This window comes from Panthera tigris, chromosome A3, assembly GCF_018350195.1.
Source record: "Panthera tigris isolate Pti1 chromosome A3, P.tigris_Pti1_mat1.1, whole genome shotgun sequence".
Taxonomy (NCBI): domain Eukaryota; kingdom Metazoa; phylum Chordata; class Mammalia; order Carnivora; family Felidae; genus Panthera; species Panthera tigris.
In genome coordinates, this window is record NC_056662.1 from 138,452,977 (window position 1) to 138,468,581 (window position 15,605).

The following is a 15,605-nucleotide window of genomic DNA, read 5'->3' on the forward strand; positions in this document are numbered from 1 at the left end:
TGGTTGGGATGGATGTTTGAACACTTGGGATTTTCTCTTAAACCTGAGATCTGGTTTGGGTTCTTGCTGACTCTAACGGGAGTGTTTAAAACCAAGAAGAAATGCGTTTCCTTCTTGGCACAGAAAGGCCCCGGATCACATCAGAGCCCCAGGACGCAGATGTCACCTCGGGGAACACTGTGTTTTTCACATGCAGAGCAGAAGGCAACCCCAAACCCGAGATCATCTGGCTGCGAAACAAGTAAGTGATTCTCACTGTCCGCCCAGATGCCCCGTCTGCACCACTGGGCATGTGCCCACGCCGCCACCCTGTGGGCCTCTCGACACTCTTGGCCTCTCCGGTGGAGGGAAGGGTCTAAAGGAGAACGTTTCTGCATCGTTTCTGCTGTAAGGGGCCGTCCGTTACTCCCCCTGCCTGGGGTGAGGGGCGTGAGGGAGGCTTGGTTCTCCGCCGGATCTGGGGGGAGGGTGGTCACTGGGGCTTCGAAGCTGGAACCGTCCTCCTGGGTGAGGAGGGCTCCTTCCTGCTGGGACAGCATCTTCAGGGACGCCCATCAAGTGGGCACTTTTGTACTTAGTTCCTTGCACATCTGATCGGCCTCAGGAAACGAGCGTCCTCCCTTCCGTCCACAAGCATTTCGGGGTGTGTGGGGGCACAGGTGTCGGAGGACGTGGCTCCCGGGGCCTCGTGTTAACACGGAACGCTTTCCAGCGTGCGTTCTGAACCGACTCCTTGAAAACGGATTGTTAGCGTGAGACCCCCTGTCATTGCTTCTGTGTTCATTCTCACGAGGACACGGACAGGCTTTTCTGCGGATCTTGGCTGTGGGCGTTTATACTCTGAGCTGAGCTCGCTGGCCGTTCGGTCATAACAGGGCACAGAGGACCCTCTGGTGACCGAGCCCAGACGCCCACCCAGCCGTCATCCCTCCCAGTGCTGGGCCGTGTTCGCAGAGAAGATGCGCAGGAAGCTGGGGAGCTTGGCGTCAGAGAGCCGTCAGGTGCAGGAAGGGCAGCACTTTCCCGCCTGTGAAGTTTGGGAGCCTCGTCTACACCTGGGTTTGTCCTTATGACCCGGGCCCAGCGCCGTGCAGGATGTGAGCAGTGCCAGCCTGGTCCTCAGAGAGGATGTTCTCTTGGATGTCTCTGGAGTTGTCAAGATTTAAAATCCTGAGTTAATACAGGAGGAGTACGTGTGTATTTGAAAAGTAGAAAGGCATGAATTCGGCTGAGCCTTTTCCATTAACCCCAGGCCTGTCGTCTGGTGCTGGGCTCTGCCTCCACCCGCCAGCCTCTCCTGTGGGTCCGCCTCCCCTGCTGACCTGCCTCCCCTGTTAGTCCACCTCACCGGTGGGCCTGCCTTCCCGACTTGCTGGCTCACCGTGTTTATGGAAGGGAGCTGGGCCAGATCAGTGAGTCTCTTACGTTTGGAACCTGGGGAGACTGTTGCTTCCATCCAGAAAACCCCGTGGATGAGGACGGATGTCACTTTCGGTGGGTTGGTGCAGGTAGAGAGGTGTGTGAGCCGGGAGGGGAAGGGGGTTCTCACACCTGGCCGGGTCTTCAGCCGAGAGCCTGTAGGTTTCTGAGTGGCGTCCATAGGGAAATGCTCACAACAATGATGGTTTTGTCGGTCAGTGTATGTAATCATTTGCTTTAATAATAGCAAATGTTTCTGTCCCATTTTCTTGAGTCAGTTTGCCAGAAACCAAGGAAAATGTTTCTTTTGAATTTTTCCCACTATTTTCATTGTTTCCCTTTGGAAAGAGGACCGCTTTGAAACTTAAAAATATTTTTTGTTTTATTTTATTTATTTTTATTTGAGAGAGAGAGAGAGAGAGAGAGAGAGAGAGAGAGAGAGAGACAGGGAGGGAGTGTTGGGGAGGAGCAGAGAGAAGGAGAGAAGGAGAGAGAATCCCAGGCAGGCTCCATGTTGTCAGCACAGAGCCTGACTAGAGGCTCAGTCCCACAGACTGAGATCATGACCTGAACCAAAATCGGGACAGAGTAGGACCCCTGTACAACCACGCCACCCAGTTGCTCAAATTTAAAATCTTTGTAAACTGAAACTGAATAGTAAAAGTAACCAGGAATTAGTGATGCACTAGGCCGGCCCCTGTCCCAGACATGGTAATGATGTGGGACACTGTCGGGGGTGGGATAGTGTCCTGGAAAGGCCAGGCATGGCGTCTCTGCCTCCCCACGTGCTCAGGTGTCTTCCGGTGTGGACTGGGCCTCCTGGAGCTTTCCGAGTCTGAGCGTGCCGGGTTTGTGTCTTTGCAGCAACGAGCTGAGCATGAACACAGATTCCCGCCTCAACTTGCTGGACGACGGAACCCTGATGATCCAAAACACACAGGAGACAGACCAGGGGATTTACCAGTGCATGGCGAAAAATGCCGCCGGGCAGGTGAAAACACAAGAAGTCACCCTCAGGTACTTTGGGTCTCCAGGTACGTGGAGAGGACGCCACATGAGGGTTCCTTCCAGAGCTGCCCTTGCTCGTGGCGCACAGGCTCCCTCCCTGCACCCAGCTGGGCAGGGCACGGGTAGGACGTGGGCAGGGCATGGGAAGGAAGTGGGCAGGATGAGAGCAGGAAATAGGCAGGAAGTGGGTATGATGAGAGCAGGAAGTGGGTAGGGTGAGGGTGGGCATGGGCAGGAAGTGGGTAGGATGAGAGCAGGAAGTGGGCAGGGCACGGGCAGGAAGTGGGTAGGATGAGAGCAGGAAGTGGGCAGGGCACGGGCAGGAAGTGGGCAGGATGAGAGCAGGAAGTGGGCAGGGCATGGGTAGGATGGGGGCAGGATGAGGGCAGAAAATGGGCAGGGCACGGGCAGGATATGGGCAGGAAGTGGGCAGGATGAGAGCAGGAAGTGGGCAGGGCACGGGCAGGAAGTGGGTAGGATGAGAGCAGGAAGTGGGCAGGGCACGGGCAGGAAGTGGGCAGGATGAGAGCAGGAAGTGGGCAGGGCATGGGCAGGAAGTGGGCAGGATGAGAGCAGGAAGTGGGCAGGGCACGGGTAGGAAGTGGGCAGGATGAGAGCAGGAAGTGGGCAGGGCATGGGCAGGATATGGGCAGGAAGTGGGCAGGATGAGAGCAGGAAGTGGGCAGGGCACGGGTAGGAAGTGGGCAGGATGAGAGCAGGAAGTGGGCAGGGCATGGGCAGGATATGGGCAGGAAGTGGGCAGGATGAGAGCAGGAAGTGGGCAGGGCATGGGCAGGAAGTGGGCAGGATGAGAGCAGGAAGTGGGCAGGATATGGGCAGGAAGTGGGCAGGATGAGAGCAGGAAGTGGGCAGGATATGGGCAGGAAGTGGGCAGGATGAGAGCAGGAAGTGGGCAGGGCATGGGTAGGGTGAGGGCGGGCATGGGCAGGGCATGGGTAGGATGGGGGCAGGATGAGAGCAGAAAGTGGGCAGGGCACGGGCTGGGCATGGGGAGGGCCAGGGCAGGGTGTGGGCAGGGCGCGGGACCAGAAGTGGGCAGGAAGTGGGCAGGGCGCGGGACCGGAAGTGGGCAGGATGCTGGCCGGAAGTGGGCAAAGCACGGGTGCGCCAGTCTGCAGCGAAATTCCTTCACCCGGAGATGCTGGAGCACGTGGTCCTAGGTAATCCTCGGCCTTTGCTCTGTTTTTTAAGAAGAAATTCAGACTGATGTTTTCTTAAAATGAGTCCATTTGTGTTTATTGTCATGAGCAACATATTTAGATTTATAAGTTTTGCATCCTGGGACTATTTATCCAGTCTTTTTTGTATTCTGTGCCTAATTTTGGAATAATTGCCCATCTTCTGTTTCCTGCTTTCACTTTGGAAGCCACAGCGTGGTTCCTTGATGTCAGTGATTCCCTAGGATAATTTAAACGTGACCTTAAGTTACCAGAGTCGATAATCACCGCCTACTGTTGTCTCCAAAGTAGGCTGTGTTCTGATTTTTCGGTGTATGAAACATTTTGTGCTTCGTGTGTTGTGTGGTCATAGCATAGTTAGCACTTCTGAATCTCGCCCTTTCTTTCTCACTTGGAGCTGGAGTCAGGCGGCAGCCCCTCATGAGGACCAGCTTTTGGTTAATAAAACTTGAAGGAGATTTATTTCCACACTCGACTGATGCCAACTCTCTGTCCACATTGGGTGCGCAGTTGCACCCAGAGCTGTCCTCGCCTTTGCCTCTGTTTCTCCATGGGCTCTGAACAGCCACTTCTCAAGCCACAGTTGCAAGTGCCCTCCGGGTGGGCTTTGACTTTGGGGTTCTTGCCCCTGCAGATGGCTTTGTGGTCTCTAGCTTGCCATCCTCCAGAAATGCTAATATTAGGATCATTTCTGCACCTTCTATGTATCTGTCCTTTAGATACGTGTTTAGTACAGTTTAAACATTAACCGAATACGAAAGGCGCAGAAATGTTCTTCTGTGTGTCTTTCTTCATCCCCTAAATTGACGCCTCCAACCCCACTCTCCCAGATTATGGCTAGGGCTGCCTTCCTCGCCCCCGCCTTGCTTGTTTTTCATCTCAGAACGTGACTGGTTCTCTTACTCTTTCCTTTCCACAGCTGCGTGGAATTCATGATCTGTGGCAATGTGATCTATTTAACTGGTTCTTTGGAGTTTCTGAGGTTTTTCCTCAAACCTTTTGCCATTATCAGTCCACATCATCCCTTTATCCAAAACCTCTTGGGTCTGATATCATTTGGAAATCAGAAATTGGGGGCATTTCAGCAGGGCCACCTGGTACGTGGCTCGCAGGGTCCCGGGCACCGCCCTGTAGCTACCGTATCCGCGTCCCACAGCGAGCTGTGTGCAGTCACGTGGCGAGGAGTAAGTTAAGACTCCAGACGCTTCTCGTCAGATTAAGTTTTACAAATAAATTATGAAAGATGTTTTGTGTTTGGAGCGTTTTTGGATTTCAGAATTGGGGAGAAGGGTGTCGGCCTGAATATACATCACAGGAATTTAAAAAGCACCCTTTTGGGGTACAAACGTTGTTTTACATGGCTCGTAAACTCCTAGGAGAGTGATCTCTGGGTAACGGGGTGTATGACTTCTCAGTTCTGACGTGTGTGGCCACGTCACCGCAGGTGGGCCGTGGCGGTTTATGCCGCTGGTGTGTGAGCTCCGTGCTTCGTGGACGCCCTCACAAAACGTGTCGCTCGGGGCGGCACAGACTTTCTTCTGGATTCAGAGCTGGAACATACTAGCTCAGCTAGCTTGTGCTTTCTTTTTGCATAGGAAATGGGTTATTTTTATTTGTTCTAAATACAGTTTAAAAATAGTGTTCCGTGCTAGTTAGAGGCTCTGGCAAGGTTTGACTGGACTGGCCCAGTGTACTTAGAACGAACAGAAGTTAGGATCCTGCCTGGGGCTGCTCTGTCCACGCTGAAAGAGGGAGCCACCCGGCCATCTGTCGGGCACTGACGGCCCTCATCCGAGGCAGCACATCCCTGCCGGCTGCACGTTCTTTAAAAGAGAAAGAAGACGAGAGAGTGTTGATTAAACTGTTTGCTTTATTTTAAGGCCAATAGATGGAACGAGTGGCCTGGAGAGAAGCCCGCGCAGAGCCCTGTTGCTTGGCCAGAGGAAACTAATCCAGAACTTGTGTTTCCTTGTGACAGCTCGACCCGCTTTTGTAATCCAGCCACAGAACACGGAGGTGCTGGTCGGCGAGAGTGTCACCCTGGAGTGCAGCGCCACAGGCCACCCTGTGCCACGGATCACCTGGACCAAAGGGGACCGCACGCCCCTGCCTGAGGACCCTCGCGTGAGCATCACCCCCTCTGGCGGCCTGTACATTCAGAACGTCCAGCAGGAGGACAGTGGGGAGTACACGTGCTTCGCATCCAACAGCCTGGACAGCATCCACGCTGCGGCTCTGATCATCGTCCAGGGTGGGTCGGGGCGCCCCTCGTCGCTCGCGTGCAGACCCTCTCCCCGCCCCCAGCGCACTTCCCACATCCGACTTCCGCGACTTGGGGATTCGTTTGGTTTCCGAATGGAGACTTTAGGACAGTTGATTTCTCCTGGGGCTTTATCTCTGGCCGTGTTATCTGTGGCACGTAGGGCACCTGGCGTGTGTAAGGCGAACACACGAGAGTGGGCGGTGTGCACGGGCGTGTTGAACCCATCAGTAAGCCTTGCGTTCAGCTCGGAACTTCCCAGGAGTAGCTTTCGCTCCAGCTGCAGGCAGACAGTACGTGTAGTGTTAAGAGCTCAGCTGTGTGTTTCCTAACGTCCGGCTGACTCTTGGTGAGTTTGTTGCCTTGTTAATAGATTACACAGTGAGGCGTTTGAGGAGAAGCTCTGAGCCGGGAGAGTGCCACATCCCGAGAGATCAGCCCTCTCTCGATTTGTCTGTCTTCCCCAGCCTCCCTCCTCCAGGGAAGCCCCCTCCCTTGCCGTCTGCTGTGAGCCTGTCCTGCTGCCTCTTTGGGCACGTAACCGCGTGGTGCTGTCGTCTGGTCGTTACTGTTGCACGCACGGATCTCTTCTGGGCTTAGGGCTGTGTGATTCACACCCCCAGCAGCAAACCAGCTCCTGTGCCCACGTACAGCTGGGCCAGGTGACACTTAGCCACACAAGGACGAGCGGACGTTGCACGGCGAGAGGAGCGGGACCCCCTCGTTAGCCTCACCGCCGTCAGCAGCCGTCTGCTGAGTCAGCAGAGGTCTCTGACCGTCTCCCAGCGTCCGATGCCCTTCTGCCGTCATGCTGTTCCCTCTCTGGCGTCCCCCTGTGGCACAGCTGGCCGCTCGGGGCCGTGGCGCCTGCCCGGAGGGAGGACCCTGATGCTCCTTCCAGCGGTTTTACCCAGATCCACCTCTGAAATGATCTTTCCCATGTTTTTCCTTCCGGAAGCTCTTCCCCAGTTCACCGTGACCCCTGCGGACAGAGCTGTTATCGAGGGCCAGACGGTCGATTTCCAGTGTGAGGCCAAGGGCTACCCACAGCCGGTCATAGCGTGGACCAAAGGAGGTAAGAGCCGCCTCGGGAAGTCTGTCTGCCCTTTCCAGGCAGCCCCGGAGCCCCTGCCCAGGCCCGAGTGGTGGCCGAGCCAAGGCGTGTCCCGGCCGTGGGGACCGTCGGCGCGTGTGTGTCCCAGCCTCGCCTTCGCCCACTGCTGCCGAAAAGGACACGGGGAGGAGACTGTCCACGAGGGCGCTGGGGTGGCCTTCTGCTTTCTTGCTCCTCCCATGTAGTCTGTGTTCTGCTTCTGATCTACACTGAATTAGCATCTCGATGGGATTTAGCAGCATGTGGGATAGAAGTTTCTGGAAACCGATTGTAGCACATGTCTGTTGGAAGCTCATTTCCTGGGCCCGTCGTGCTGTGTCTCCACCTGCGGTGAGGTCACACTGTTGATCTCCACCTGTCGATCACGCTGATTCCCCGGGCCACCTCTCCTGCTGCAGCTGGTGAACCACAGGGCAGATGACGCAAAGACACAGACTTCTCCCGGGACGTTGGCAGCCCGGCTGGGAAGGTGGGGGGAGGAGAGGTGGCCTCCGGGCTCCGCTCTGGGAGTGACCTTGAGAACCTGCCTTGAACCGGAGGGCAGCTCCCCGAAGGGGCCCTTAAACCAGAGGAGCCCCCGGGCAGGTGCGGCAGGAGTTAACGCCTGCACCTCTATTCTGGGCAGGAGGGGCTCCGCCAGGGCACTTGCCTCCTCACCTGGGGTGTCCTTCGCTTCTGAGTAGCTCCCGCCCTGACCCCTGCCCCGTGGCCCGTCCTCGGGCCGAAGTCACACACGCCCCCCGTGTCCTGCCTCCTGCTTGTTTAGCCTGCGTCCCTGCCACCCGCTCCTCCCTGCTTCTGGGCAGTTTCTCAGAGGCGGGAGCGTGTCTCTTGTCCCTGACCTGCCGCACGCCCTGTAGGCTGGACCGTCGCTCAGGAGGTGCTGACCCAGGGGCCCTGCTTCTCGTTTGCTCCGAGAACGTTCTGCTGACCGACGTACCCGAGTCCTGCCTCTAACCCGCCACTCACTGCGTGTCCCACTGACCGGCGCCCCCGTGCCTTTCAGGGAGCCAGCTGTCCGTGGACCGGCGACACCTCGTCCTCTCCTCGGGAACGCTCAGGATCTCGGGTGTGGCGCTCCACGACCAGGGCCAGTACGAGTGCCAGGCTGTCAACATCATCGGCTCCCAGAGGGCTGTGGCCCACCTGACCGTGCAGCCCAGAGGTACGCGCGGCTCCCTCCTGGCGGACCCGCCGCTCTGTGCGGAGGCACCGTCCGGAGACGCGGGCCTTCTGCGGCCAAGGTTCCCGTCACTGCTCGCGACAGAGCGTGTCCTCTTCTTCTGAACAACCGTCCCTCGTACCTGCTCGAGGTACAAGGTGTGCGTCCCGCGCATGGAGCTCCTCGTGGGGAACCCGACGAGGCCGGCCTGTCCGTGCTCTGGGGCCGATTCTTCCCGCTTCACAGAACGGCTCTCATATCCTTTCCGGGATGGTCACTGTGGCCAGGGGTCTGATAGCTCCTGACCCGTGGACGAATCCTGAGAATGTCCCAGGGATTCTGTCTCTCGCCCCATTGTCCCATGAGCCTTCACACACGTCTTCCTTTTGTCCTTTGTGGGTGTGTGGTCTGACCATTCTCTCCGTGAGAGGCGCCCGAGCCGGAGTGTGGCTGGTGCTGCAGGGTCCCCAGCCCCTGGGGGGGTCCTTCCCTGATGGTTTGGGGCCTGGGCTGTCTTCCTGTTACTCAGGCGGGCTGGACTGCTCTCGGCTGGGGCTGACCTTCCCATTCCCGACGGGCAGCATGTGGGATGGCCTGTTGCATGAGATCCTGTGGGTGGTCCCTAAAGGGCACCAGGACTTCCCACGTGGGCGTGGGCCAGGATCCTCACTTTCCTGGTGAGGAAAGCTCTTTTCCTAAGTGTGCGTTTCCCGTCCTAACCATCAGGCTCTCTCCGGGGCCCGTGACGTCCCAGTCCCCCCGCCCCACGTAGACAGGAGCTGGTTAGGGCTGCGTCTGCTCTTCAGACGTGCTCCTCAGGTCCAGCGTGGGCCGCGGGCAGACCATCTCCCCTTTCCTCCGGCCCTTCGGCTCTCTGCAGACAAGGCTAGGAGGCAGAGTGACAGGCTGAGACTGGCAAGAGTGCCCTGGGTCTGGCCTGGCTGCGGGCAAGGGGCTGTGCTCTTCTGAAGCCTTATGGTGTAAATCACGAATGTCTTGGGATTTCCACCGTGGTCAGCTGGCTGCCCCTTCTTTGCAGTCACCCCGGTGTTTGCCAGCATTCCGAGCGACCGGACGGTGGAGGTGGGCACCAACGTGCAGCTCCCCTGCAGTGCCCAGGGGGAGCCTGAGCCCGTCATCACGTGGAACAAGGTAGCACCTGCCACGGGCGGGGGAGAGGGGGGTGGCTGCCGGCCGCGCGCTTCCTCTCGGAGTCAGCAGATGCTGCGGGCCCCTTACTGACAAAACCAAAGCGAGGCAAATGCACAACACAGCATCATGCTCTTCGTGACCTTCCCCATGACAAAAGCCAAGAAAACCTTCTGGCTAGATCCGTGGGCCCATAATCCATACGGGAGGTTTTTGGTGTTACTTCATTCTTCCGTGTTGTTTTTCTGAAGCCCAATGCAAAAGTGCATTTCCACGTTTAGCCATTGTAAACAAGAGTTCGATGGGACGTGTCCCCGGAGGATGGGGTGGCCATGGGCAGGGGTCCCTCGGAGGGAGGCTTGAGTTCCCCCCACTGTCTGCCAGACTTCACCTGCCATGACCACACGGGGCCATCCCGCTGGCCCTTGCCCAAGCTCTGTACCTTCCCTACCGTTGTGCACACCGCATAGGGGTGTCCTTTCATGAGCCCCCGGTCCCCAATCCTGGAGACTCCAAGGAACTTACCTGTGTCTTCTCTGGATCTTTTGCAGGAGTTTAAGAAAACTCTCACCGAATTGGATTAAATGTTCTCTTTCTAGTTTTGGGTAGATGTGACCACAGTCCGTGTGACCCGTCCACTCATGAGGTCCTGACAGGCGGTGTCCCCACCCCAGAAAGACAACGCCTGCTTCTTGATCTTATGCTTAGTATCATTTCTGTTCTGCTTTATTCCAGGATGGGGTTCAGGTGACGGAAAGTGGGAAGTTTCATATCAGCCCCGAGGGGTTCTTGACCATCCACGACGTCGGGACCGCGGACGCAGGCCGCTACGAATGTGTGGCCAGGAACACCATCGGGCAGGCCTCCGTCAGCATGGTGCTCAGCGTGAGCGGTGAGTCCCCTCGGCGCGTGTGTCCTGAGGTTGGCGGACATTCTCCCGCGTGGACTCACATAGCAGGAGGGCACCTGGCCCAGCGCACTTGCAGACTGACGTGAGGGTTTTCAGGGTTATGGGAAGGCAGGGCACCCCCAGTTTGCAGGGGCGTTGCCGGGATCCTGAGAGGAGAGCTGCCTGCCCAGACTCACACGCTCTGGCGGCCACCCCGAGACCTCAGGCCGCTGTGGTCACGTGCCCTGTGCGGCTTTTCTTGATGAGGGGTTTGGTGGTTGGTGGAGTCGTCATCCAAACCCATTCGGGTCTGGGAGCATGTAATTTGCAGTCCCCATCTGGCAGGAGCGGACGCGGCTGGTGCCCCTTCACTGTCCTCGCGCCGGTTCTGGAAGGGGCCACGTGTCCTCCCGGGATGAGTGTCTGTCATCACTGACCGGTCCCACCCCGGACCCTGAGCCACGCTGAGCCCACCTCTGCATCTGCCCCTTGCCTGTCTCGTTCACCTGTTCTGTCCATATGCTGCCGCCATCTTCCTGAAGGCTCAGATCCCCGACGTGTCGCTGTCGCTGCCCTGTGCCCTGTGGCTCCAGGACAAACCCACAATGTTAGGTTGGACCCAAACCTGCATCTCCTGTACGTCCCATCAAGCTTCCCCTCCGCCATCCCGAGCGGCCACCACCTTCGCTTGGGTCTGTGTTTTTGCCTTCCTGCCTTCTCCACGGGCTTGTGAGTGCCCACAGGAAGCAATGGGGTTGGGTTGGTCTGTACACCCGCCACCCCCCACGCCTTAAGCCTAAAGCCACTTCTTAAATAGGAACCACAGGGGCTCCCGGGTGGCTCAGTCGGTGAGGTGTCTGACTCTTGATTTCAGCTCAGGTTGACTCCAGAGTTGTGTGATCGAGCCCCGAGTCGGGCTCTGCGCTGACAGTGTGGAGTCTGCTTGGGATTCTCTCTGCCCTCCCCCTGCTCTGCCTCTCCCCAACTTGTGCTTTCTGAGTTTCTCTCTCAAAATAAATAAAAAAATATTTTAAAAGGGCAGCCTTTAAAAAAAAAAATGAAAAAAAAAATAAATGTGAACCATAAAGGAATAACTGGAAGCCTGATTTTGGAGGGTTTTTTTAGGGAAAAATATTATTTTCCCATCATACATGGTATGTGAAATGGATGTAAAATTAGATTGGTGAATTTTATGACTGTTTTTTTAATTACAGTTTTTTATACCTGAAGTAATGTTACTTAAATGTGAATTGGTTATATATGAGATTTAAAAATAATCTCCCCACAATCCCACTTCTAAGAAATAAGCACTATTAACGTTTTGGTGAATTTCCTTTAATTTTTCAAAAGGTAGGTAAATGTTTTCGTGTTAGTTTTCGTGATTGTCGTTTACAGAGGAAAACAAATTGAAGTGATTCATAATAATGAAACATTGGAGTCATAACATTCTATACAATTATCGGACCCTCTCGTCTAGCACTTGGCATAAAAACATTCGGTTCCAAAAGTTAGTAAGTTTGGCTCCGTGCGAGACCCACTGCGCAGGGGGTCTGCCTGGGAAATGCTGTTGGGCCACGTGGGTCGAGAGCGGGTAAACGTGTCCCACGCACCGTGGCTCGCCCGCTGCGTGCCCGTGTCGGCGGGGAGGAGAGCGTCCCGGGCAGCCGCTCTGTACACGGCTGAGGGCGGGCGCAGGGGTGTCGGGGGCCCGAGGGGCTGCGGCTCACGTGCAGGCAGCGGACGCGGACGAGTAACAGAGCGAACAGCAGGCTCCGGTCGTGATCCGACCGGGAGGCTGGGGCTCGGGGCAGGTGGTCGGGGAGGACCCGCCCTGGGCACGCACATTCTGAGGAGCGGGGCCGCGTGGCCTGGCGCGAGTGGCGGGCGTGAGGCCTGAGGTTGGGACGGGCCGAATGCCAGAGGCCAGGCGGGGTCGGGGCCTCGTCAGCCGGGCTGTAGTCTGGCTTTTATTGCACGGGTGTGGGAAGCCACCGGAAAGGTCCGAGCAGTTCCGAGGCAGTAAGGACGGTGAGGTGTGGGGGAGGGAGCGAGGACGGTGTCTGCCAGTGTCCCAGTCGACGTGCTGCCGCAGCGCAGGGGTGATGGGCCTGCCGGCCGTGGACCCACGCAGAGCCCGGCGGGCGAGCGCCGTTCGCTGAGATGTCACAGAGCGGGGTGGAGGCTGGGATGAGGCGCACGGAAGGTTCTGTGTCCACGCGTGAAAAGCACGAGTAAGCTTCGGGGGAGAGATGGGCTGGTGCGGATTTGTGAGTATTTAGACCACTGCCCCCTGTGACCCCCAGGGAGGGCCTGAGGCTGGCCCGGCGCAGCGGGGAGATGTCTGGTGGGAAGGAGGAAGCGGCCACACCGCTGCAGAAGGGACAGAGGTGGGGGTCAGGTAGACCTGGCTCCTGTAGGTCCTTGGGAGGTGTGAGGAATCAGGAAGGAGTGTGTCCCAGCAGGAGGGAGTGTGTCCCCAGAGGGAGGAAGTGTGTCCCTAGAGGGAGGAAGTGTGTCTCAGAAAGGAGGAAGGAGGGAGTGTGTCCCAGCAGGAAGGGAGTGTGTCCGCGGAAGGAGGAAGGAGGAAGCGTGTCCCAGGAAGAAGGAGCAAGTGTGTCCCAGCAGGAGGGAGTGTGTCCCCAGAGGGAGGAAGTGTGTCCCTAGAGGGAGGAAGTGTGTCCCAGGAAGGAGGAAGTGTGTCTCAGAAAGGAGGAAGGAGGGAGTGTGTCCCAGCGGGAAGGGAGTGTGTCCGCGGAAGGAGGAAGGAAGAAGCGTGTCCCAGGAAGAAGGAGCAAGTGTGTCCCAGCAGGAGGGACTGTCCCAGGAGGGAGCAAGCGTGTCCCAGGAAGGAGGAAGTGTGTCCCACGGCCAAGTGAAAGAAGCATTTCAATAAGATCGTTTAAATTTGTCAGACTCTGGAAAGGCTGAGTACGTTTAGGGAAAAAAGTACCACTTCGTGCCCGGTGACCTTTGCTCCAGCCGCGTCAGTGGATAGGGGTAGAAGATCGGTTGGTTCGGGGTTATTTTATTTAGCAAACTCTGGTATTAAGTGGGAAGAGACGAGAAGAGGGAAGTGGAAAGGCCCAGAGGCCTGCAGGTTAAGCCGTGTGGACCTGTGTATGCACGCGTGTGTGCGCGTGTGGTAATGGTGCGCTCGTGGCGGTGACGTGATCAGCCCATGGTGGACAGGAAAATGGAGGGGGCAGAGTCTTTGTAGGGGCGAACGGCTGGAGATCCAGGCACCTGTGGAGGGTTTGGCCGCTGACGGAAGGACGGAATCCACCAGGAATTAAAATTGGCCGGAGCCGAGCCTCCACTCGCGGCCGGGCTTCGCTAGGAGAATTGGCTGCTTCACGTCCGAGCTACTTTTCCCATCCTCCTCCAGGGTCACGCGGTTTCAGAAATTCAGGTCTATAATTTACATATGGCTTGAAAATAGCTTCTAGCGTGATTTAACTTTGGTGTGAAAAATAGTACTGGAGGGAGGTGTGCCTTATTCTAAATGATGTCGTGTCCACATGTGATCGCCTAACCTGTGGGGCAGTGTTTGGGTAATGAACGACTTTGTGTTTTCCAGTTCCTGACGTCAGCCGAAACGGGGACCCGTTTGTGGCCAAATCGATTGTTGAAGCAATTGCGACCGTGGACAGAGCCATAAACTCAACCCGCACGCACCTGTTTGACAGGTACTGGGGGCGGAAATGGGTTCAGACCACTGTTTGGTCAGGCTCCGGGGTGAAGCGCATGCGGTTCAGGACACGAAGCTGTGACCTATGACGTCTGAAGAAAAACCTTTCAATTTAAAAGTCACAGTCTCCATTGGCACCGGGTTTTGTGGGGTTCAGATGACGAAAGTCACCGTTTCTGAGTAGCAGCTGAGCTGTGACTCACAAGACGTTTTCAGAAAACCTCCACTTACTCACTTGGCTTACTACCGAATGATTGGGCAAAAACAAAGTATTTGTCGGGTGCGTTGTATTTGCTTGTGTTGGCAGTTCCAAAGTGTTTTTTCCTGCCTCAGAACTGTGTGTTTTCTCTGTTGATTTAATGATTTGCCTTTAGCGTCTTTGGTTTTGACGCTTTCCACTCGGGATGAATAAGGCACAGTCTGCCACGTCTGGAGAAGCGGCTTCACCAACACTCAGCGGCAGTGATCGTACCTTGGGGTGTGATGTTCGTTCTCAAGGGTTTTTTCTGTTCTTCCCTCCGCTCCTAACCCGTTAGCCGTCCCCGTTCTCCCAATGACCTGCTGGCCTTGTTCCGGTACCCGAGGGACCCCTACACCGTGGAGCAGGCACGCGCGGGAGAGATATTTGAGCGGACGTTGCAGCTGATTCAGGAGCACGTGCGGCACGGGCTGATGGTCGACCTGAACGGAACAAGTTAGTCCTGGGGTCTTTCTCTCCCGAGTGCCGGGCGTCCACCCCACCTGTGTGGCCTCCTTGGGGGCCATGCCCGCATCCCCGTCTGAGTGCAGGCTCGGCTGCCCGGGTGCGGGCCACGCCGGGTCCTGCAGCGACGGCCTCGGGTATCTTGGACGCCCACACGCTGCTGGCCCCCGGCCGAGACAAATGGTTCCCCGTGACAAATGGCATGGAGGGAAGAGGTGGCAGGGCAGCGGCTGCCACGTGAGGCCGTGCACACTGGACGAAGCGCTGCGGGCCGTCGGGACGGCATCTGCGGCGCTCGGCTGTTTGCAGAGCGGCTGCTGAGGCCTCCCGGGTGTCATGTGCACGGTGGGTGACTGATGCCCTCTCTCCGGCCCCCCCCGTGCTGGGAGCAGAGCAGCGCCGTGAGAAGTGCCGGGTGGCCGTGGCTTTTATTCTGGAAAAGCAGCCTTCCCACCACGCGTGTTCTTTCACAGCTTTCCGGGAGCACGCACAGTCCCCTCTCTCCGGGAGGCAGGCTCCGGGTTTTCAGGGTTTTTTGATTGGTCTTCAGTGAGCCAGCCGATCTTTTCCATCAGGACAGAAATGTTGGAGAATTTGACATTCTTAGATATGTGCGTGTGGCTCGAAGATGTGGGAATGGCCCCTGTCCTTGGGAGTGGAACGCGTCCTTCAAGCCTGACCTCTGCCTTGCACTGGTTTGGGGCTGAGCTTCCTGGCGCGGGTGTGCAGACTATAGGCCTGTTTCCTCGTCCTGGAGGGCACTGGCCTCAGTTGAGTGTCGGGGGCCATCTCCGGACATTTTCTCTCTTCCATGGACGGCCAGCCTCACCTTGGAGGTGCTCCCTGGGGAACCTGTGTTGGGCACTTCTCCACTCTTCGGGCCCAGGATGGGGACTGGGATGTGTGAGGCTCATAGCATTGTCCTGTGGACAGGGACATGTGGGGTCTGTGGCTTTGTCCCCGTGGACAGGGATGCGTGGGGCTCGTGGCCTTGTCCCCGTGGACAGGGACGCA

The 15,605-nt window shown here is 57.1% G+C and overlaps 1 protein-coding gene across 1 annotated transcript in view; it reads left to right on the plus strand.

The window, feature by feature from the left end:
- The window catches only part of PXDN (peroxidasin), a 56,364-nt gene that overhangs the window by 24,017 nt on the left and 16,742 nt on the right, over positions 1-15,605 (plus strand). Inside the window, exons 9-17 of the mRNA XM_042982605.1 lie at positions 124-241; positions 2,284-2,453; positions 5,605-5,877; positions 6,845-6,961; positions 8,007-8,165; positions 9,202-9,314; positions 10,047-10,203; positions 13,778-13,886; positions 14,425-14,582. Of these exons, the coding sequence (XP_042838539.1) occupies positions 124-241; positions 2,284-2,453; positions 5,605-5,877; positions 6,845-6,961; positions 8,007-8,165; positions 9,202-9,314; positions 10,047-10,203; positions 13,778-13,886; positions 14,425-14,582 (1,374 nt within the window). The remainder of the gene's footprint in view (positions 1-123; positions 242-2,283; positions 2,454-5,604; positions 5,878-6,844; positions 6,962-8,006; positions 8,166-9,201; positions 9,315-10,046; positions 10,204-13,777; positions 13,887-14,424; positions 14,583-15,605) is intronic.